Source organism: Harpegnathos saltator, unplaced genomic scaffold (genome assembly GCF_003227715.2).
Source record: "Harpegnathos saltator strain DR-91 unplaced genomic scaffold, Hsal_v8.6 scaffold328, whole genome shotgun sequence".
Lineage (NCBI taxonomy): Eukaryota > Metazoa > Arthropoda > Insecta > Hymenoptera > Formicidae > Harpegnathos > Harpegnathos saltator.
Genome location: NW_020230126.1, coordinates 71,688 through 95,825, shown reverse-complemented (window position 1 = coordinate 95,825; position 24,138 = coordinate 71,688). Strand labels below are relative to the sequence as shown.

Sequence of the window (24,138 nt, the reverse complement as noted above, 5' to 3'; positions counted from 1 at the left end):
ATACTCCGGCCAGACACTCAGATGTCGATGCAAGAGAGCTGGCCGCACTTGCCTACATTTGAGACACCCTGTATACGCGTCTTTCGTCCTCTCCCCGTTCCTCACTCATCCGACGCGAACGCCAACGAAACAAATTGCGTCCGATAAGGTCTACCAAGGGAATAATTTCTGATTGTAGGTGACAGTGAACGATCGGCTGGCACTGCGCGGGCCACTGCTGCTGCCGTTCTTGGCCGGCTTCACGTCGCTGAGCGAGCTCGACCTGTCGCTGGACAAGTCGACCATCGGCGGCAGCAGCGGCTCCCTACTCTTCATCGACGACAAGATCCTGCAGCAGTTCTTCAGCTGTTTGGCGGCGCACTTTCGCAGTCTGCAGTCGCTCAGGATCAACTTCTGGCGAGTGACCTTGGAGGACAGCGATAGGACGATGCGGCAGATCGCGAAGTACCTGAAGCTCTGCGGCCTGAGTTTCCTGCGGGCGAACGGCTTGATCGTCACCGATAGCGCCAAGAGGGTACAGATGGAGCACGTGTTCGTGCAGACGATTCTCACGCACCTGCAGTGCCTGACCTGGCTGTGCCTGGACGGAGTCGAGCTCACGGAGACACAGGCAAGTAGCGTCGGGAAATGCGTGCGTGATCGTTATCCTGGCACCAGCCTGGAGATCAGCGCCAAGGACGTACATGTGAGATCGGTGAAGGCTCTGGTGACCGCGGCCGAGGAAGGCGGCCGAACCGAGGTGGTATACACCGGCGGCTCCAATTGCCGCCTGAAGATCACGAAGGTACAGAAGAGTGGCCGCGGCAAGAAGAAATGAAAGACCCGTAAATGGTATCCCGAAGGAAGTATCCTGGCATAGTTCTCGCCGAGAGAGGCGAGAAAGAGTCGGTCGATCAAAGAGGAGCAGGAGAGAGGGATTGATCTCTTCGTGCAGAGAATCCACCTTCACATACGGTGAAGAGATTCGGAGAGCAAGAAAGCGGACGTGAGAAGAACGAACGAACGCTGAGGATCGGATGATCCTGAAGGATGATCGAGGAGGAGGATATATAAGGGCAGCCCTCGAGCAGAGTCCTGGGAAATCGAGACGGAGTTCTACACGGAGAGAATATTGTAGCTCCGTAATATAAAGCTTTCTCACATAAATTCTTCTGAATTATATATATATAAGTTTGATATATTTAATTAAATTTTGCATATAAATTCTTTCCGATTTCACCGTGTTTCTTAATGGTACAGGAGTAAACTGTTGGTTTATTTTACAGAGGAATACTGTTCGTTTGATTTCGTTGAGAAACCTGTGAAGTGAACAGAATGAATATTGGCAATCACTCAAATGTATAAAATTAATAGCATATAATTCAGCTACTTTTCTCAAAAATTAAAAAGATTACTCGATGTCGGACACTGAAACTTTGTCTTAACAGCAAATATTTTAACAGTAGACTTCAGTTCCTAAAATACTGATGGCACATATGTAACGGAAGGATGATAAATTACGATGTGTTTCTCAGTTATAAAATAAAATTCTGCTTGAAATTCTGCTTAAAATTTGCTATGAAATTCTCTCCGTCTAGATGGTACGACGCGGCGATGTAGCGTAAATCTTGCTAGGAGGTCTGCAAATCGGAGTCATATATCGGGACGAGCGTCGGCGTCGATTATCAGTGGCCGCGCGCGCGCGATAAGTGCACGTCGAGGACGCGAGAAAGACGAAGAAAAAGGACGAACGAAGAGGAGAAAGAGGAGGAGAAAGGAGCGCGGGATGTTAACTTTGTGGATTTTCGTCTTACTGTGATTTCGTTTCCTGCGCGTCGGCGCGCTCACCTACGATTTAAGCTCTGTAGATTATAGCGATTGTTAGCTCTCGAGAAAACGAGTCGCGTTCGAGTCAGACAAGGCGGAGGTGCGACGCGCTTTCGCTCATCCGACGCCCGCGAGGATTGTAACGTCGACGACGTTGAAATGAGCGTCTGGTTAATTAAAGTCTTCCGGCGAGTGATCGCCTTCGGCATTCTAACAAGTAGGATATTCCGCTTCTTTCTTTAAAGCCGAATCTTTGATCTCGGATCTCATTATAGATCGAAATGTTTTTGAAATATTCTCTTACGATTTCTTGATATTCGTTTCTTAACTACGATTTTCTTACAAAATTCATTCGTATTAAATATTTGTTTCGATATACACATACACACCCACACACACACAATCACACAATTATTTGCCTTAATTCATTTTTACGATTCAGAATTACATTTACAATCAGATATTGTCGTTAACGTTAGAATGCCAAAGAATCGACTCCGATCCCGTTGGATGAACGAAGATCGTAGCGAGGCATCCGGTGCCGCGGAGAAGTCTTCTCGAAATTATTCAGACGACAGAGAAAAAAGAAGGAAGAAAAGAAAAAAGAAAAATAGAAGGAAAGGGAAAAAGAAAATACGAGCATGAGAGAGAGAGAACGAAAATACTTATTAAGTGATCGAGACAAGGATATTTAACGGAGGGAGGGAAAAAAAAGAGGCTGTTGCGATTACATAAGTAACGTTCGTTGTTGTTAGATGGAGTGTAAAATACGATTCAGAGTAATATATTATTAGCGATAGATCATGATCACACTATTATTAAATGTTACGACCGACCGGATCGACCGCGATCGGCGAAATACGGACCGAAAAGGTGGCTTTACCGGGTGGCGCATTGTTGGGAACTTGGAGAAATTTTATAGAGTAAATTTTAAACAATTGAAATACACAAACACCACATACACACACAAATATATATATATATATATATATATATATATATATATATACATATAAATGCTATGTATGCGCGTATGCGCGCATATTACGTTTCGCAACGTGGCGTGAAGGAAAGAAAGTCGAAAAATACTCTCGAATAATTCTACAATAAGGAGTATGTGATGAGGCGACGATGGCTACTATTGTTGTATAAAGTAATTAATTATGTAATTATAAGACAACTGCCAAAATCGTAGTACTACTCGAAGACTCGCGGTCTTCGCGCTGCACGTTCAGCGCTGAACCCGATCGCCCGTTCCGGAGGACTTTGTCTTTCGTTCAATAATGATAAAAATGGAAAAGAAAAAGGAAGATATCGCCTCCGATATCATCTCGCGAATTAATCGGAATCTCGCGGTCGCGTTTGGCGCCGAATGCACGCTGCATATGCGGATACCTCGACATCGTTTATCGACATTAACGTGTTAACTCTTTTGTCTCCTCGATCGAGAGTCTTGAGAATTCTTGCGATCGAATCGCGACGAATCCGATTTGACTGCATTTTTACAGCAGCCGAGAACGACGTGACGAACGGCGTGATCTCGATCGATCGATCGTGACTAATTGCACCAACGATAACTGCCATTCAACTGGAACCACCAATGAAAACAATAAAAAGGAAGAAGAAGAAGAAAAAAAAAGAAGAAGAAGAAGAAGAAGAAGAAGGAAAGTGATCGGCGAAACGCGGAAGAGTCTTTGTTGATTTTCGAGTTGCGCCATATACGCCAAATGGCCGGTAGAAAATCTGAGATCATGTGCAACGAGCGTAAGGTATTGTAGGAAGATACAAAGAGACAAAAGAAGAACAAGATGCTCTTCGAGAATTCTTTTTTACGGTTCTAAATGTCATTCTGCAGCGTCAATTTTGTTACGACACCCGTCGTTAATTCTAAAGTTGTATTTTCTTTAAAAATGCAAGAGGAACATCTCCAAATTGCCACGATTCCAAGTTCTTACGATTCAACGTGCTTCAACAACGAGTTATCCTGTTTCATATCCCTCGACATGAAAGCTTACGAATGTAACACAACAAAATGAAAAAAAGAAAAGCAATCGCACTTAATCATGACAGATGCAGAACTCCAAACGGTATATTCTACGCACAATGCTGTCGCAGACGTCAATTTTTCATCGTCGATTCACGATAATCCATTTACTCAGCACTGCCGGAAAATTCGGCATTAATCGAGCCAAGTGACGCAAGAAACCGCCCAGTAAACTAGAAACGTTAGATTAACACCTTTAAATATTGATTTCAAGTGTGTTTCTTGCACGTTTCCACTTAATATTTTATAAATATTTCAGAAATATCAGCGAATAGTCTATCATCTCTCCAAATGTTGCAAACATATTTTAGAAACATTCAAGTGCCAAATTATTCGTAATGACGTTGATACAACGTTAAAAATTACATGTTAGAAGATATTACACACACCTGCTACTGAATAACGTTGGAGTAACGATCTATTAGCGAATTTCTGCTCACTGAGTACTTACAGCGTGGAGAGAAATAACGGAAAATAGTACAGATTTTCCGACGGGGAAACCCTCGCGAGAAGCGAAATTAGCGCTTCGGCCTATCTTTTTATACTTTGTTCGCGCGTGTGATCTCAGACTTCCGACCGATTCGCGCTTTTATTACCGGAAAAAATTCTCCGCTGTGTGTGTGCGCGCGCTTATTTCGCGACGCTCTGTCGAGCAACGTTACTAGCATCGATCCACGACACTCTTCATTGTTCGATTAGATACGTAAGTGCTCCCGCTCGAACGTGTGTACGACGAATTTTCTCATTTTTGATAGTTTACTATGTATGTACATAAGAAGTCTCGATTATACTGCGCGCGCGGCGATGGAAAGGAAAGGAAGGAGGAGCCGGCGCGAGGTCTGTTACATTTGTGAGCTCACTTTATGAAGAAACCGACACTCGGCAAGACTGAAATTGATGTTACACATACACACACGCACGCACACAATCATACGCGCGCACGTATACACACGTACACACACGTGTAACTCGTACATCGGTTACGTGGCGGAGCGACAACCGCGGCGAGCCGCGAGAGACCCACGTGCGGAGAGAATCACACACAACTTGAGTAATTTTATTATAAATATTTATGTATTTATATGTGTACACATATCCTCCAAATAAATGTAATATGTGTTTGAAGCACCGTCTTGATAACGTAAGCCGCGACACGACGACTTCGGAACGAGCAAATCCGCGAAGGAGATTAGATCAACGTTAACACACTCCACTTTGTCTTATCACTTATCGCTGAATGATGAAGATAGTAATAGACTCTGCAGTTATTGTAAGAAATAACAGACATCACTAAAAACACACAGAAAGAATGTTACAGTTTTTTTCTCATATAAATTCTCTTCAATTTTACCATGTTTCCTGTTGGTGCAGGAATAGACTGTCAGCAGAGTTTATTTTGCTAAAAAGTAAGATAAATTCTTCGATGGTAGGCTTCAGTTACTAAAATATAAATAGCACACATGAAATAAAAGAGTAATAAAGGCGTTATGTTCCTTGGTTACAAAATTCTACAATAATTTTTCCTACAAAATTCTTTCCGTGTAGATAAACACTCATCGCAAGGATTCAAAGGACTACTTAAAAAAAGAAGAAAAAGAAACGACATATATAACGGAAAAGGAAGTTTGAAGAGATACGTGACTGGTTGATACTCGAGCGATTAATAACAGGCCGCTTATAAGTCTCAACTAATTACCGTCGATTACTGATATTATTGCACATACTCGCGTTGACATATTTCAAATCTTCAGTAACATGCCGATACTAATCGCTAGCTCGAATAATAAGCGTACGCAAACTGCAAAATTGTTGAAAGACGAAAAACTCGTTGTAAGTATATATCTTTATTATTTACACATTCCTTCTTCCTTTTCCCTCCTTTTGCAATAATCACACGCGCTCTCATGTATTTTTCGTAAATGTATATATATATATATATATATATAAACAGAAATATGTCGGAAAAACGGAACACGCAAAAATCGCGTTTTTCCTCGTTGCGCATCACAGCTCCTGGCTGCTGTATTAATCCGCGTCTTAATCGTCGTCGTCGTCATCGTGGTCGTAAATTGCGATAAACGCGACCGTGACACACGCGTATTTTCACAAAAGTATTTTCTTTTTGAAATAATGCCATCACGATATCGTTATTAGCGTAATGAATGGTAGAGTCGATAGTTTGGCTTGCGTCATCGCAATTGGAAGTAACACCATAATAATTACCCCTATTTTTGTGATGTGTGTATAATACATGATACACAATAATACGGAATGTAAAAGAATCGCTACTTTCCTATGTCTATCTCTTGGAAAATGCCATGAAATCGTCACTTCTAAATCAGCACGCGTTGAACTGCCCGTTCTCCTAATCGCGAGATTGAGATTCACAGAGACTCGTGACACGTTGACACATGAATCTTCTCTTCCGAGTTTAAGCTCATGAAAAGTCAACTTTTCTCAACTCGAAATCATTCGTGTTTCCATTTTTCACGAGTTCGCACACGGAGAGAATACTATATAACGTCTCTTCGCATAAATACTGTTCAGTTTCCTCATCTTTCCTGATTGGGTGGTAATAGACTGTCAGTAGAATTTATCTAACGAAGGTATACATGCTCGTGTTAATATTTGCAACTTGAGACTCTTCTCGTGTTAGATATTCCGATTTTAATTCCAATTTAGACCTGAGTTTTCTGGTTAAGTCCTATAGTACATCCAATGTTAGATTTGCAACCGCGACTCAACCGAAAAACTCATATCTAACTCGGAATGAGACCTAAATTCAAGTTCAAATCTCACTCGAGGCAATTTTCAGGTAACAACTGCTGATGGGCCGTGGTAAATTTTGCCAAGAAACATAGCAAACGCTAAATAGCACACAAGCAAGGCAATAAATTAAGGCGGAATGTCGACATGCCACTCGATTGCAAAATTCTTTCTCCGTGCACTTAAAAAAAGATTCATGGTCGATCCCCAGATGTTCGGCATGGGATGGTCGCTTCTGATCATCCGGATGCGGATTCTCCGCAGAATCAGAGGATCCGACATTGGATCGCGGAGGAAAACATTACGTTGGCGGAGCAAAGAGCGTTTCAGAACGCATGTACTCTCCGAGCTTGTTCGAACGCTTTGGTCTGCTCAAGTACTCTCGCAGGCGGTCGATCTCTTACGGTCTTGTTTACTCACAGTATTGTTTATTTAGCTACAATCGACGTCGGTCTATTCAACGATAACAAATTCGCATGTATATACAACCAAAATAATCACTCAACTAATGAACTCCATGCATGCTAAGTTGCGTTCCCTCTTCCACTCCTTCTTCCTCTTCCTTTGGTCAATTCAGCATGTCAGTGAGATAAGGAAGATAATACTTAGCACGGACGGAAAACACAAATCGCAACTACTCTTCGGTCTCTTCTTCCAAGTTCTTATGAAGAGGCGAGTATACCCATGTGTGGAAGTATTCGTTCGTGCCGCATATTATGCAACGCGACAAGTTTCCTCTCTTATCTCGCGTAATAATGCACGTGATGGTTGACTAGCTTTCTGACAGCTGTCTTCGAGTTCCTATGGCCACTCGCGTCGATCTCTCGATGCGCTCTTCCGTATATTCCAGATAACAAATTTACAATTGAATTTCAGAGGATATATGAGTAACGTCAATCAGTGTATAAACGACACAGTGCTCCTTCGAGCACGTAGTTTCGGAGACCTCGTTAAAAAATATTCTTACAAATGCGCCTTAAAGTATCGTTGCAAAAATAAAAAAACTGATCTAAACAACGCTACTTACATCATGATCGACTGTATTGTACAAGACGCGCAAAGCGTGACAAGTGAATATCTCGATAAATATTAGCGGCAAATGCAAATTTTACCAGGCTAAATTAAGGTGCCACGAAGGTTGCATCTTTTATATTTATTTTTCTTCTTTTCGTCTTTTTATTTTTCTGTATTTTTTTTTTTCTATACGAATATGTCAAGAGAATTTCAAAGTCATCCGATTTTTTTATAATAAAACTATGTAGTTCTATTTAATATGCATGATTGCAGAACATACCGAGACGAATTTTCAATCTTCGATATGCGCACTCATTTGGAGAAAAATAAATATGTTCATAAGACTTTTGAAGCATTCCAAATTTACTCGATAAAATTTTCTTTTCGCTGTTCATATTTTTGGAGATATTCACGCTTTATACGGCTCATCCTGCACACTTGGATCCGTGAAATGCTCAAACGGACGAGCTCGAGTTACGAGTCGAAATCCGTGCAAATAGAGATAAGCACGTAAGTCTGACGAGACACGACGATCATAAACAACCAGCGATTAGACATTCGTTCCAGATTCTTGAAATAGATGAAAACGAAAAAAAAATCGAATGACTGTCCTATAAATTTGCACGAATGCCGATGGGAAACAAATTTCGGATTCGCCTTACAATCACGCTTAAAAAATCTATTAACTCTTGATTCCTCGTCGTGATAATCTCAACCGATGACGTCAAATGTGCGAAAATTTCTGCTTGAAATTCTTACAAAATACGCTGAAACAAAAAAATCTGTCAAATACTCTGAAAATTATCCTCTTGCAATAATTAATCAATAGATAACCGTAAAACTGAGATGAAGAAATTACATAATTGAGAAATAAACTATGTGTTAAATTCACAGCTACTTTCCAGTTATCGAAGCAAAAGAAATATTTTACAGGTCTGCTTTCAATCAATCACATTATTTGACGAATATTTCGTTTTGCTTTAAAATATTCCGTAAGACATTTTCAGCGCATATTTTCTCGCTTCTGACGTCATCAGTGAAGATAACCGACGAGGAAAGAAGAGCCTCAAGGACCGTGTAGCGCATACAAAGAAGCGGCAAGATTCAGGCAGTAGGCGAATTGATCAATCACTGCGAAAAATCTTAACGTGATAATCACGTTTTTTCGATCACTCTCGATCACAAATATAACTGATCAATTCGCTCGCTGCTTTGGGTTTCACCGCTTATGCTTGTATCAGTCGCTTAAGCCGTATACGTAATCGTATAGTAAATTTGATTCGAAATGCGGAAATATGCTCAGGATGTCCCTCGATCGGTTTTCGCGCCTGCAAGTCCGTCGTTCACTCATAGTATACATAAGGCATACATAAATAATTCTCTCAAACGATCTGCAGTCCGAGACGGTATTCGCCGTCGTTCAACACGCACAGGGTGCAACAACAGCCACCACCGGTGCCGCCGCATATTCTCAGCACGGCGAAGACGTTCTGCAGCACCGCCGTGTTCCGCGCCTCCTTGTGACATACTCCGCAAACGAACACACCCCCGGCGGCGGCGCACCGGTAAGAACACTTGACGACACGCGTGCTTTTCGTGGATCACATGGGGGCGTAGTCCAACTGGACCGTGAGCTGTCTCACGCCCGCCGCCTGGAAGATCTTCTGCGTGTTCATCACGACGGACTTGGGGTCTACCTCGCGAGCCACCTCTAGTTTCAGGCAGCCGACATACACGTCGGAGCAAAGCGTCCAAAAATGCGGCTCCTGCACGCCGTACACCCCCGGCATCTGCGTCACCTTGTTGTAGCACTGCGGTAGCACACGGTCCAGGGCGACCGGCTGTCTCTGCATCAGCACCTCCCACGACTCCTTCATCAACGAGATGACACTTAACACTATCAATACTGCTATAAGCATGGAGCAAATTGGGTCGGCGATCATCCAGCCGAACATCTGCATCAGCAACGCTGATATGATAACGCCCACGGAGCCGAGGGTGTCCGCCAGGATGTGTAGGAATACGCCCTTCATGATCTGCGAATTTGTGCCGCTGAACGACGCCTCCATCTCGATGTCGTGGTGGCTGCTGTAATCGTGGTGATTCAGCAGGGAATAGCCGTGATTGTCGTGTGAATGGGAGTGCGAGTGACCGTGCCCAGCCGATCCGTGGCTGTGGCCGTGCCCGTGGCTGTGACCATGGCCATGACCGTGGCCGTGTTTGAATGCGTAAATGCCTATTAAATTCACTATGAGTCCCAACACGGAGACGACGAAAAGCCTCTCGTGTTTGATCTCTGGCGGCTCGATCGCTCTCTCCACCGCCTCCGACATGATGAACAGCGCGATGAACAGCAAGAGCAGTCCGTTCACAAAGCCGCCCAACACCTCGGCTCGGACGTAGCCGTATGAATAACGCTCGTTCGCCCGCCATTTGGTGATGACAGACGCTGCTAAACCGAACAATAGACCAGTGCAATCGAAGAACATGTGGAAGCTGTCGGAGATCAAGCCCAGGCTGTTGGTTGATATCCCGTATAGTAACTCGACGAACGCGAATGACAGGTTCACGATTAGAAACAGAAATAGATTCCGCGTGTTCTCATCCGAGAAGATCAGCCGCTTCCAACCTAACAGCTTCTCCTTGATCCGACTGCCGAAGTTGCTGCGTGAGTCGTGCTGGCTACGCGAATTGTGCGCAAGTGGCAGCATTTTATGATCGCGCCAGCGTTGGTCATACGAAATGGAAAAGTCTGCCCTGCCTGGAAGGAGAAGCACAGCGTCACATGGAAGAACCTTTCAGCACAGCCAGTGGAGGAAAGACTGCGATGCTTTTACCTCGATAAACCGCAGATATCCGACAGGGAAATTTATCTTTTTGGAAACTGAAGAACAACTTCCCCTACTGGATACATTTTGAAATTCATCGAGATGCAAGTGTCGCAACTTTTTTCTCACCGACTGTATAATGAAATGCAATCAGCTCAAAGATTATACATGTTTAATTGAATATTATAACAAGGCAACATTGAAGGAATATAACTTGGAAAATGTTACATAACAATACATCCACATATCAATTGAACATTGGTAAGAATCATGTATACCAGTAATATGTTGCAATTTGTCAAAATTATTATTCAATTCTTATAAGAAGTCTTCAGGAGTGAAAACATATCTGTTATCACGAAATGTTATTATCAAATGATAAAGGAGTTTTCAATCCGCTATATCATTTTTCAGAGAATTCTAGCAACACAAACTGCTGACCCCTTAGTTTCAATTGATATCTCTGATAAGTCACGTGTTTCTTATGTCAGAATGTACAAAAATAAATGACTATATAAATCAGAAATATGTACAATGATGTATTTTTCATTTCACTGAAATAAGTGAATCAAAAATTGAAGCGTGCAGTTTTCCTTGTAGAACCGTTGTGTGCACGCAGTACAACATTGTATCTCACAAAAAATTAGTGAAAAAATTAGTTCTAATTAAATCACATCAAGGGGTTGATATCACCCCTTGATTCATATATGATGGACAGCTGATTAAAGTATGACGTACTTCCAGCTGTCGACGACGAGCGAAGCGTCCGATAATTTAAATGACACGTACATGGCGCACATATGTAACCGTGTCTTGCGGTCGGACGCGGTATGACACGTCTACGAGTTTGACGGCGAGAGCAATCTTAACCTACAATTCAGTTCTCTTTTTATCCTTCTCTCCTTCACTCTCTTTTTCTGGACTCACCTCTTATCGCCGGCAGCTGATCCCAGCGAGTCGTTGATCAACTCACGATGAAGTCGGCGACGTCCAGTCGACGTGGTGATGTTAATTCGCCGATCGACTCATGTCGTACGGCCGTCAGATCCGCGGAAAGCCGGATCGCGCGCAATATGCACACTGGAGTAACGCCATGCTGTCGCAGCCACTCCTGTGAAGCGAGTATGTACTACTCCGTCCTTGAACCATACTACTTAAAAATGGAAGCTCTTTTGCCGAAGCTACCGATGGGTCGTGCCCATTTCACAAGAAAAAGTTCTTTTGATCAAGTATAAAATCATGTTAATTAAAAGTAAAGGTCTTTAAAATCGTCGCTGGTAACAACTTGAAATTAAAGATCCGGCTAATCAGCCATTGAGTAGTACTACTACAATTTCGATACCTCAGTAGAAACAGTGATGATTCGTAGCGACAGAAACTAATAAAAAATAACGGGTTGGTGCACCAGCTGATAATCTACTAAATTATTTTAATTCCTGAAAAACTGATTTTAGTCGAGATTTTAGACTACATTTAATTAAGATTCGAACTATATTAGTAGTATGAATTCGCTTAAATAAGTAGTATGAAATATCAACCCGTTATTTTGACCAATAAGAGTCTATCACCAACGAGACACTAATAAAGAACATTGGTCATTAGACCCATTATTTTAATAAACCAAAATTAAATTAATAAGAGGTTTCTTATTCTAACGGCAAATTATGCTGAAATATAAAAGCCTGAGCAGGAGAAACTAATCGATTTTTTAGCAAACTAGAATCGAAAATCGATGCATTAATCGATATCAATTCAATCGATTCAATTGCTTTGTGGAACGGAAGTGATCACCGTGTGGTGCTACCTCGGATAGCTTCAACCAAATTTGTCCGGAGCCACATATTGAACTGAACTGGACTGAACCGGAAAGCTTCCTTTTGCATTGCTGCCTGTAAGGTTCTTTGTGCATCTTCAATCATGGTGAGTGTTCACGTGTGTAGTAAATGATGTTTAAAACTATTTTACACGACCTCATAATAAGTCCGCACATATTTCGCGAAAAATACAGATTTCCGTAAAAATATACTTCAATGATATTCAATATGCCCGACCTACGTATTCGCGATAAAATCTGTAACCATCTTGTATTCCACGTGCTATGTATAATCTATCGAATATAATCGTTTTGACTTAATTTTGCTTCTAGAAAAATTATCTTATATATATTTTGATGTTAAAGAATTATTATATAATTGTGTGTCACAATTAAAGAAATTTACCAAGTTAACAAACCTAACCTATCTCTCTTTTCCGCTATCACTTGTACTAATACTGTATTCACCTCTTTTTCATCAAGTCTCAACGGTACACTTTTATTTTATTTTATTTTTTTTTAATTCCGAAAGTATATACTAATTTTTTGCATAAAAACAAACTATTCAAAATGAAATACGACATTATATATTTTGAATCATTTAAAATTACTTTGTATAAAATGTTAAATATTACACACACACACACACACACACACACACATACATACATACATATTTGTCTTTTATCTATTAATTATGGTTTTATATCATATTGTAAAATACTGCTTTCATATATTTAATCTATATTCTCTGACAAAACGAAATCATTCAACAAGAAACATATCTTACATTAGATCTATTATTCAATTACAGCCACCTAAAAAGGATACAAAAGGTTCTTCTAAGCAACCACAGAAAACTCAGAAGAAGAAGGAGGGTGGATCTGGTGGTAAAGCTAAGAAGAAGGTTTGTTGTTTTGTTTATCTCATGATTATGATAATTATACTAAATAATTTAATAAGATCTCAATTGATGTGACTTAACAACTTGACCAAACATGGAGGTAAAAACTGATTTAATGAGTCTGATCAGATACGTATTACATGTTCTCCTTAATGTATAACTTATGATAGAATTATTTTTAACACAATATTGTTTCTTCATATTTGCAGAAGTGGTCCAAGGGAAAAGTACGTGACAAGTTAAACAATCAAGTCCTTTTTGACAAAGCCACATATGAAAAACTGCTGAAGGAAGTACCACAATATAAATTGATCACACCCTCTATTGTCAGTGAAAGACTGAAAATTAGAGGGTCACTTGCCAGAAGAGCTTTGATAGAACTTCAACAAAAGGGTCTGATTAAACAAGTTGTACAACATCATGCACAACTCATCTACACACGTACCACTAAGGGAGATGATCCAGCAGTATAATATATTTAAAATGTTTTAATATAAATAAAAAAACTTAATACATAATCTACTTTATATTCTTCAATTTTATTTACATTCTATGTGTTTATTTTAATTTCTCAATTAATTGTTTTATGAAATAAAGATAATGTTTGATAATAAAACATTAGTCTAATTTGAATGTAACAATTAGAAATTTTTTAATTTGCAAATTAATTCATGATTTATGGTACAATTTTGCAATTATATATTTATTTGTCAGAATGTGACCGCCAATAGGTTGGCGACGTTTTAAATAAACAGCCCACACAACACATATGTCTAAAAGACGTCTTATTCCAGATGTCTTTAAGACGTTGACCAAAAGACGTCTTATTTCAAATGTCTTTAAGACATTGTTCAAAAGATGTCTTTTAGATGTCTTATTTGAGACGTCTTTAAGACAATTTGTTTAAGACGTCTTTCAGACTTCTTATTTGAGACGTCTTTAAGACTTTTAAATTATGATGTCATAATGACATCTTTTATAAGACACTAGAACACTACAAGCGCGCGCTACGCGCACGCCATTTTAGCTTATTCATATTAAAGTTCAGAATAAATATTATAAATAAAAAATAATCCCTGGAGTATAATATTCACTCTCCCTCTCTCACACACTTTCCATCACACAATTTTTGTCTCATATTCTCTCCCTCCCCCTGCCTCTCTCTCGTTATATTTATTACCATTACCCGAGGAAGAAAAAAAATTATACCTTATTATTTTATGTTATAAAATTGTAAACCTAATATAACCCCATTATAAATTCTTTCATACAAACTATCACTCAGGTGCCATTAAAATATAATATCTGACTTTAACATATGATGTACTAGGAGCATACAGTTTGAAATTCCATGACATATATTTTCTGCATAATAACGCATAATCGTGTAACCAATGAAAATTTCGACGTTTAACATTCTATTCAAGATCATCTTAAGCTCTCTGTCTTCCTCCTCTTTCCCCCCACTCTCTCCAAATACCCCCTCTCACTCCCGTTCAAACTTTGTCATTCCTACTCTCTCTCACACTCTCTTTCTCTCTCTCCCTCATCCTCTCCTCTCTCTCACACTCTACACACTCTCACGCTCTCCCTCACTCTCTCTCTCTCTCTCTCTCTCTCTCTCTTTCTCGATGTGGAGCGTGCCCGATCCGTGTCGCCGGCGGTCGCGGAGATTGTACGAGCGAGCGGCGGGGGGCACGGAGGGCTGTTGTATCCGTCAGCATTGTCGTCTCGTCAAGGTACGTCGGGGGGATGTTCGGCAGGTATCGCTATGGACGCCTCGCGTCTTGGCTCATTGGTGGAATCAGTACATAAGTTGGGCGACGATGTGGCCAGATTGTTGCTGACCAGTAAGGATCATGTGGATCGGAGGGCGACCATCGAGGCGGCGTTTCGGTTTTGTAAGGAAGCTGTCCTTGAGCTCTCTTCCTTTGTGGCAAATGGCCTGGAAGAGGGGTCGGAACAGCGACTTATCATCAAAAAAATTTGGGAAGCGGTGTCGGGGACGTTGGGTGAGAATCGGACTATCGGTGTCCCCTCAAAGACGTCGAATCATGAGAAGAGTGAAGCCCGGAACGGTTCTGCAGCGACGTATGCCGCTGTAGCTGCCTCGAGCCAGCTGAGGGTTCGTATCCCAAATGGGCGGACGGTGAGGGTACAAAAATCCTCGAGTTTTTATATCATGCCAAGTAAGGACAGTGCCCAAAGTACTTGCATCCTCTCAAGCCACGAAGGAGGCCCTTTGTAGGGTGTTCAGGCCGGCTGAGTGTGGTCTCAGGATACAAAGAGTCACGTTTGCCAAGAATAATGAGCTTAGAATAAATGCCGATACTCCGGATTTGGATTTGGACAAGATAAGAAACCACCCTGCACTTGTGGGAGCGGGACTGGAGGTGGTGGAGAATGTGAAGTGCAACCCGAGAATCATAATCTATGGGATTCCGGGAGACATATCTCCCACAGATATTCGAAATGAACTAATTGCTCAGAATCTGGATAATGAAACCAGTGCAGAGCTAAATGTCGTATATACTTTTCCTCCCAAACCGGGAAAGAGCACCACATCCTGCATTATAGAGGTGGCTCCGGAAGTACGAGACAAATTACTTAGAGGGAGTCGGATTTATCTAAGATTTCTTGCTTGTCGGTTCGCGGACCACATACGGGTGTTGCAGTGCTACAGATGTGCAGGTTTTGGCCACCTCGCAAAAAACTGTAAGGCTGGACCGGCTTGTGGGCACTACTCTGGAGAACATGAGCTCAAAGAGTGTCCCAATAGGAAAGGGCAACCAAAAGTGCATAAACTGCATGAGAGGCCAAGGAGAAAGGAGCACAGACCATGCGGCATTTGACAGTAAATTGTGCCCACTACTTTTAAGGCGAACTAAAGACAAGATTGCAATTACAAATTATGGATAAATCTACTGAAAATATACAGATTTGCCATGTAAATTGTCAGTCGCTGTATGCGCACATTGATGAATTCAGACATTTTTTCGCTCATTCGACCTACCATATTATATGTTTGTCTGAGACATGGCTCAGGCCCGAGATATCGGACGAGCTAGTGCGTCTCCCTGGCTACAGTCTCTTGCGTAACGACAGGGTGGGGAGGATGGGTGGTGGCGTGGCCATCTTTTTCATGGACTCGGTCGGAGCCGAGATTGTGGAGAGAAGCAACAGTAATCAGACGATTTCTCCGGAGTTCATCATCGCGGAGATCTCGGTTCCGAACGCGTCCCCCCTTCTCCTGGCCGTTGTCTATCGGCCTCCTCACTGCGGATACTTAGGGGAATTTGAGAATAGATACAACTGGCTTCGAGCTATGTACAAGCACTCTGTCATCATGGATGATTTCAATATCAATATGATGGTTGCAACGCATGATAGTTTTCAGCTCCGCTCCTTTGTGGACACTTCGGGTCTTTTCCTTGTGCCCTTCCGGCCGACCCACTACTTGAGGGACTCCAGCACGCTCATTGATTTATGCATAGTGGATGATGAGGAGAAAGTCACCAAATACGGCCAACAGATGAGAAAATATATATAAAGTATATGGATGTGCATGGGGATGCTGTGGATGGGAATGTGGATCATGTGGATAATATATGTATTGTGTATAATGAAGAAAACAGCACAATAATACAAAATGCTTTAAATTTTTTGTTTATTTCCGAAGATGGATGGAAATGCACCAATCAGAACGCAATATTTTCATTTAGCAAGCAATCCAGCACGAAAACAAGCACCGTGTGCCGCTGGCTTAAGATTCTTTGTGCATCTTCAGTCATGGTGAGTGTCACGTGTATAGTAAATGATGTTTAAAACTATTTTACACGACCTCATAATAAGTCCGCACATATTTCGCGAAAAATACAGATTTTCGTAAAAATATACTTCAATGATATAATATGCCCGACCTATGTATTCACGATAAAACCTGTAACTATCTTGCATTCCACGTGTTATGTATGATCTATCGAATATAATCGTTTTGACTTAATTTTGCTTCTAGAAAAATTATCTTATATATATTTTGATGCTAAAGAATTATTATATATAGTAATTATGTAAGTCACAATTAAAGAAACTTACCAAATCAACAAACCTAACCTATCTCTCTTTTCCGCTATCACTTGTACTAATACTCTATTCACCTCTTTTTCATCAAGTCTCAACGGTACACTTTTATTTTATTTTATTTTTTTTAATTCCGAAAGTATATACTAATTTTTTGCATAAAAACAAACAATATTCAAAATGAAATACGGCATTATATATTTTGAATAATTTAAAATTACTTTGTACAAAATCTTAAATATTACACACACACACACACACACACATGCACGCACATACATATATTTGTCTTTTATCTATTAATTATGGTTTTATATCATATTGTAAAATACTACTTTCATGTATTTAATCTATATTCTCTGACAAAACGAAATCATTCAACAAGAAACATATCTTACATTAGATTTATTATTCAATTATAGCCGCTTAAAAAAGATACAAAAGGTTCTTCTAAGCAACCACAGAAAACTCAGAAGAAGAAGGAGGGTGGATCTGGTGGTAAAGCTAAGAAGAAGGTTTGTTGTTTTGTTTATCTCATGATTATGATAATTATACTAAATAATTTAATAAAATCTCAATTGATGTGACTTAACAACTTGACCAAACATGGAGGCAAAAACTGATTTAATGAGTCTGATGAGATTCATATTACATGTTCTCCTTAATATATCATGTTAGAATTATTTTTAACACAATGTTGTTTCTTCATATTTGCAGAAGTGGTCCAAGGGAAAAGTACGTGACAAGTTAAACAATCAAATCCTTTTTGACAAAGCCACGTATGAAAAGCTACTGAAAGAGGTACCACAGTACAAATTGATCACACCCTCTATTGTCAGTGAAAGACTGAAAATTAGAGGGTCACTTGCCAGGAAAGCTTTGATAGAACTTCAACAAAAGGCTTTGATTAAACAAGTTGTACAACATCATGCACAGCTCATTTACACACGTACCACTAAGGGGGATGATCCAGCAATATAATGTATTTAAAATGTTTTAATATAAATAAAAAACTTAATACTCTACTTTACATTCTTCAACTTTAATTACATTCTATGTATTTATTTTAATTTCTCAATTAATTGTTTTACGATTATTATGAAATAAAGATAATGTTTGATAATAAAACATTAGTCTAATTTGAATGTAACAATTAGAAATTTTTTAATTTGCAAATTAATTCATTATTTATGATACAATTTTGCAATTATACGTTTATTAATTTATACAATGAAACATTGTATAGAAACCACAAAGGATACTTTCCCAGTTTTAATTAAAATAATTCATTTAAACTCCAATTGAGCCATAATCCAATGTAATTTTGTACTATAAATTGTAGACAAAAATTTTCTTTAATAAGAATCACTTTTACTATATCAATATGGAATAAAAATTAAAAACGTAAGAATTTTATTAATTACTAAACTTCTAAAGATATTGGCTAAAAAAAAGTGAAAATATAAACTGGAGTAAACAATAGAATAGTATTCTCTGCTATCAGTTATTTAATATTGCTTTTGTGTCAGGATCAGCCGATTGGTCAGACTACCGAGAAATTAGCCTATACAAGTTTTTAACGTTTGTTGGCTAATGTAAAAATTCCCAACAGATGTATTTCTCTAATCATATAAATCAAACATATCAAATCATCTGACCTTATATATTTTATTATATTTAAATGAATTCTAAGGTCGAAATAAATGTTTTGCGTTTTTATTAATTTGTAAATATTATATTTTACATTTAGCAATACAGTCAACTGTTTTATTTCTGCGTTGTAGGTGCCGACTGATTTGAGGATTTTGAGTCGCGCATGGAGGCACTGCGTCTTCTTTTCAGTTCTTCCTGACGCCTGTTTTTAGCCTCCTTTTGCCTTTGCGCTAGGAGTTTTGCATACTCGGCAGCTTGCTCCTTGCGTGCGAGACAGCGCTTCTTCTTTAGTGCCAATCTATGTCTCTTCCTCTGTAAACATTCAGTAATTTTTATATTTAAAATTGTGTTGCATAAATTCTATAAGAACTGTAATCATATCCATTGAAATTGCTTTTTAATCAAATTACATAAAATATTTCCTTTTCATATCAAACAATTCGAATTGATTTAACTTGAGTTAATTTTATACTTTTATTAAACGGTATAATTTTAATTACAATATTTCTAGTATTTTAATTTTCATGTCTTGAGAGAAAATTGTGCATACCTGAAGAACAATTGGAGTAATAAGACGCTGAATTTTTGGCGCCTTCAAACGCTCCTTCTTGCCTTCTTTTTGAACAGGACGTTTCACCACAAACTGGCGGACATCGTCCTTCTTGCTCAAATTGAAAAGTTTGCGAATTTTACTTGCTCTTTTCGGTCCCAAACGACGTGGCACATTCTTGTCTGTCAGCTCTGGGATTTCCTGTAATGAATTTATATTATACTGTTAAATTTTCATAAATTATTAAGTTAAATAAAAACTTTAATAATTACCAACCTATATACTATTTTCAGTTATCATGTTGATTTAAATTTCAAAAGTACATAGTATAGAAAACTATATTATTTATATATGCTATTACACGAGTTGGGTGTATCGTTTGTACACTGAGAAAAAGCACACAACAGTGCAGTTTCCCAAATCAAAAAACGAATTTGATCTTCCATGCTTATGATAGTATTCAAAGAAAATTTAATATCATCTTGAACACACCCTGAACTGCATGGAATCCTATATGAATATGCAATATCTGGAAGGATATACTGCAATCATTGACTACATTTTACCTGTTTTCCTTTTCTGACAATAACAAGAGCTAATACAGACAAATTTGAGTCCACAATGCAACCGCGAACAGACTTGCGCTTGCGTTCTCCATCACGTCTGGGTCTATAGCAGGAATGTCCTTTTGACAGCAACAAACGCACACGACCTATGTACAAATAAGGTACAAATAAAACACATACATGAAAACTATTTGAATTTCTTAATATACAAAATATTGTTAAAAATTATATGTTATAAAGCTGCAGCAGAACTTGCTGTTTATTCTTGTAGTTTTTAAGAATTTGTAAATAATGTTGATATTACCAACTACAGTAAATTGTTAAAAACAACATATTTGACTTTGCTTTTCAAATAACTCTTCTGATATAGTTTTTGATATATATGTGATGAATAATATAAAACACAAATATATCTGCAACTCACCATTTGTTAAAACACCCTGTTTCATTGGAAAACCTTGTTTATCATTACCGCCAGAGATGCGAACAACATATCCCTTCCATTCATCTCCAAGTGCATCAGCTTCAACTTCAGCTCCCATGCGCTTTTCATAAAAAATTCTGAGCTTGTGCTCGTCCGAAATTTCGAACAGCTTTTGACATCCTGTTGCAGGATACGATACGTTCAACTGCAAAATGTAACACAAGTTTAGTCAAAATATTAAGGATGCATATTCTGAATATCTTCATTAAGGTTAATTTCTTTTATAAAACATGCTACATAAAAGAAATTCTCCGTATAATATTAATTGGACAAGTCTAAAATAATATAGCCACGAAGAAGAAAATGTATCAGCCCCATGATGTTTGTGGCTCGACACTAAAGGCAACGCATCGTCAGGATTGCTCGACATCAATCTTATTTCTAATCAAAACCATATTTAAATATGCAATTTCAACAAAAATATGGTCTTCGTAAAAACCATAGTATCTTATTGTATCGCGGACTACATTAATAGCATACAAAATACGTTGGATTATAAAACTATTCGTTGATCCTTACCTTCATCGTGACAAACTACAACGTTACCATTCGCGCAACGAAAAGAAGAGGAATATATGAACGCTCCCTTGAGATCCTTGAAATGGTTCGATTCACATGAGTGCATAACAGAGCAGCCAACCTCCAGACTACTTCAATTATAGCCTACGCGCTCGACCTTTATATTTGGCTATCACGCTCACGAAATCTATGGTCTATTCTTTTTCAAAAAATTTTTAAACTAGTGCACACTAGCGCAATAAATTAGAATGAGAAAAAACATATCTGTTTCACTTTAGGGGCACCTAATTCAACAAAATACGATTAGATACAATCAACCGATGCAAAGTATTATCTGGTGAATTACTAGATCCAACCAATCATTTACCTTGAGTCCAATCGTGCTACACTCCCTCATGTAAACGTAGTCCTATGGAGGATTCACACTGGCCGTGTTCAATAGAACAAAGTGATCAGAGAGCGCTTAGTGATTATTGTCTGTGATTGGAGCATTCTTTTAGATTCTTCATAGACCCAGAAGTATTTACCAATTAGGAGCAAGATTCAGTGGCAAATCTAGTAATGTTGTCCAACTGTTGAGTCTGCTGAATGCAGCCATTGGCCGCGTTCAGTAGAACAAAGTGATCAGAGAGCGCTTAGTGATTATTGTCTGTGATTGGAGCATTCTGTTAGATTCTTCATAGACCCAGAAGTATTTACCAATCAGGAGCGAGATTCAGTGGAAAATCTAGTAATGTTGTCTAACTGTTGAGTCTGCTGAATGCAGCCATTAAAAAAAAAGTGACAACCTTTATGTCCGCGACCGTACGTCGGACATCGGACATAGTGTGAATCCTCCATTAGATCGGTACATAGGCTGCGTTCCAATATTCACTGCCAGCATTGAAAATTTATAATATGCGTGACATAAACTATATATTTTCAGTACTGGCAGTGAATTTTGACGGCCATGGTCGGATCTAAAGGCCCATCTACAATGGTTGCAAGAATGCGGCTGCCTCCCATGCGACGTAAAAAGTATATGTGTAAACCGCGTCAGCCAATCAATTGTCTCAGCTGTTACACGCAAATCATAGCTGAGATGAATGATTGGTTGTCGCAAGTTGCACGTACGCATTTTACGCTCCATGTGAAAGAGGCCTGACTCTATAATTCGCATCGTTAATGGTCTACCTCATAAGAACGAGTCCTCCGATGATCCCAAAAGTGCACCTAACCCCAACGCGAGCCGTTGAAGTCGGGTGAATTGCAGAAACGCAAACGAAATGATGCGAGCCTGAATTTGAGGTTATCTATATAGAAAAAGGAGAGAGAGAGAGAGAGAGAGAGAAAACTTCGGGCATCATCAACACGAACGTTCATTAAGGCACCGCGCGGTGATCAAGGTAAAGAACAAAAAGATCGCACCAGAGAAGAAATGGGTGTACCGAGTGGCAGAAACGTCGAGGCGATGGAAGTGGAGATCGCGAACGCATCGGACGCGCAAAGCGGCGACGGTGACAGCGCGGGCGAACGTAAGGATACCGACATGCAAACAATCCACGACATCCGTGAGCATACTCGGCAGATCGAGAAGGCGGTGCAGAACAAGGAACCACGTTTTGTGCTGCGCGCCTTACGCGCCTTGCCCAACACCCGTCGTCGCCTCAACCCGGTTGTGCTACGTGGTCTTGTCGCAGGCTTCTATACTAAATCCACCACCGAACGCGATACCCTGCTCGCCTGGGTAGACGAGCCAATGGAAGTTGACGAGACGCAGTCCACTCAGAGGTTCCGTCCCTTCTCATCAACGCTGCTACCGGAAATCGATGCGTATATTCACCTGCTAGTGCTGATCCGCCTCATCGACACCAGGAAGTACAGCGAGGCGGTACAATGCTCCGAGCTGTTGGTCCAGAAGATTGCCACGCAAAACCGCAGGACCATCGACCTCATTGCCGCCAAGTGCTACTTCTACCACTCCCGTGCGTATGAGCTGACGAATCAACTAGACAAGATCCGGGGTTTCTTGCACCTTCGTCTACGAACCGCAACGTTGCGCAATGACTTCGAGGGTCAAGCAGTACTGATCAACTGCCTGTTGCGCAATTATCTGCACTACAATCTCTACGATCAGGCAGACAAGCTAGTACTCAAATCCACCTTCCCCGAGTCAGCTAGCAACAACGAATGGGCGCGTTTTCTTTATTATCTCGGCAGGATAAAAGCCGCTCGATTGGAGTACTCGGCTGCTCACAAGTACTTGGTGCAGGCGATGCGCAAGGCGCCACAGACCACAGCTGTAGGTTTCAGGCAAACTGTGCAGAAACTGGCAGTTGCTGTAGAGCTGCTACTTGGCGATATCCCGGAGCGGCAGATCTTCCGGCAAGCTGCTCTACGACGAGCCTTGGCGCCGTATTTCCAGTTGACGCAGGCAGTACGCCTGGGCAATTTGCAGCGCTTCGGCGAGGTCTTGGAGAACTTTGGGCCGCAATTCCGTTCGGATCACACGTTTACGTTGATCCTGCGTTTGCGACACAACGTCATCAAGACAGCGATTCGTTCGATCGGGCTGTCGTATTCACGCATCTCGCCAGCCGACATCGCTCGGAAACTGGGCCTGGACTCCAGCGTCGATGCAGAATTCATAGTGGCGAAAGCAATACGTGACGGTGTGATCGAGGCCACTCTGGATCCGGAGAACGGCTACATGCGTAGTAAAGAAACCACGGATATCTACTGCACGAAGGAACCATTGTTGGCATTTCATCAGAGGATCACCTTCTGCCTGGACCTGCACAATCAGAGCGTCAAGGCGATGCGTTACCCGCCCAAATCCTATGGCAAGGATCTCGAGTCCGCAGAGGAGCGCAGAGAAAGAGAGCAACAGGATCTGGAATTGGCCAAGGAAATGGCCGAAGAGGACGACGATGGTTTCCCTTGAAGAGATCCACGCGAGCGTCCGCGGCTTGTGGACCATGGCGATCTGTAGATCGTCAAGCGGGCCGGAACTTGTTCAGAGCTGTTCAAGGATATAGTTACTAATGTGTGTTTCTTTTTTTAACGTTCGATGGATTTGTAGATATGTTTAAAACGTAAGAAGGCTCACTGAGGGCTATCGCAGTAGTGAAA

The 24,138-nt window shown here is 40.4% G+C and overlaps 6 protein-coding genes and 1 non-coding gene across 14 annotated transcripts in view; 5 read left to right on the top strand and 2 right to left on the bottom strand.

Moving 5' to 3' along the window:
- LOC105185347 (uncharacterized) overlaps positions 1 to 4,975 on the top strand; it is a 270,171-nt gene extending 265,196 nt beyond the window's left edge. For all 7 annotated transcript variants that reach the window (XM_025300080.1, XM_025300079.1, XM_025300081.1 and 4 more), the window contains one exon: positions 179 to 4,975. In XM_025300080.1, the coding sequence (XP_025155865.1) occupies positions 179 to 817 (639 nt within the window). In that variant the 3' untranslated portion in view covers positions 818 to 4,975. The remainder of the gene's footprint in view (positions 1 to 178) is intronic.
- Positions 4,976 to 5,316: 341 nt separating this feature from the next.
- ZnT86D (solute carrier family 30 member 7) lies at positions 5,317 to 11,665 on the bottom strand. Its single transcript, XM_011144719.3, has 2 exons — positions 11,386 to 11,665; positions 5,317 to 10,391 (listed from the first exon to the last, which is right to left on the bottom strand). The coding sequence occupies exon 2, from the start codon at positions 10,339 to 10,341 to the stop codon at positions 9,232 to 9,234; it is 1,110 nt and encodes a 369-aa protein (XP_011143021.1). The 5' UTR covers positions 10,342 to 10,391; positions 11,386 to 11,665; the 3' UTR covers positions 5,317 to 9,231.
- Positions 7,451 to 18,280, top strand: LOC105185324 (40S ribosomal protein S25). Of its 2 annotated transcripts, XM_025300086.1 has the most exons (5): positions 7,451 to 7,455; positions 8,934 to 8,936; positions 16,910 to 16,967; positions 17,678 to 17,770; positions 17,973 to 18,280. In XM_025300086.1, the coding sequence occupies exons 3-5, from the start codon at positions 16,965 to 16,967 to the stop codon at positions 18,234 to 18,236; spliced, it is 360 nt and encodes a 119-aa protein (XP_025155871.1). In that variant the 5' UTR covers positions 7,451 to 7,455; positions 8,934 to 8,936; positions 16,910 to 16,964; the 3' UTR covers positions 18,237 to 18,280. The 2 variants fall into 2 exon arrangements, with proteins under 2 accessions (XP_025155871.1, XP_011143022.2); XM_011144720.3 differs by lacking the exons at positions 7,451 to 7,455; positions 8,934 to 8,936 and having other exon boundaries at positions 16,554 to 16,967.
- On the top strand, positions 12,221 to 13,702 carry RpS25 (ribosomal protein S25). The gene is made up of 3 exons (XM_025300088.1): positions 12,221 to 12,378; positions 13,086 to 13,178; positions 13,385 to 13,702. The coding sequence occupies exons 1-3, from the start codon at positions 12,376 to 12,378 to the stop codon at positions 13,646 to 13,648; spliced, it is 360 nt and encodes a 119-aa protein (XP_025155873.1). The 5' UTR covers positions 12,221 to 12,375; the 3' UTR covers positions 13,649 to 13,702.
- LOC112588878 (small nucleolar RNA SNORD57) lies at positions 17,829 to 17,895 on the top strand. The gene has a single exon (XR_003113099.1). It is a non-coding gene; the product is annotated as a small nucleolar RNA SNORD57 (small nucleolar RNA).
- A 675-nt stretch (positions 18,281 to 18,955) lies between the features above and the next one.
- Positions 18,956 to 21,111, bottom strand: RpS6 (ribosomal protein S6). The gene is made up of 5 exons (XM_011144721.2): positions 21,028 to 21,111; positions 20,449 to 20,653; positions 20,025 to 20,170; positions 19,459 to 19,659; positions 18,956 to 19,220 (listed from the first exon to the last, which is right to left on the bottom strand). Exons 1-5 carry the CDS (start codon positions 21,031 to 21,033, stop codon positions 19,023 to 19,025), a joined length of 756 nt encoding a protein of 251 aa, XP_011143023.1. The 5' UTR covers positions 21,034 to 21,111; the 3' UTR covers positions 18,956 to 19,022.
- Positions 21,112 to 22,206: 1,095 nt separating this feature from the next.
- On the top strand, positions 22,207 to 23,982 carry Rpn3 (regulatory particle non-ATPase 3). Its single transcript, XM_011144722.3, has one exon. The coding sequence runs from the start codon at positions 22,445 to 22,447 to the stop codon at positions 23,948 to 23,950; it is 1,506 nt and encodes a 501-aa protein (XP_011143024.1). The 5' UTR covers positions 22,207 to 22,444; the 3' UTR covers positions 23,951 to 23,982.
- Positions 23,983 to 24,138: the final 156 nt, after the last annotated feature.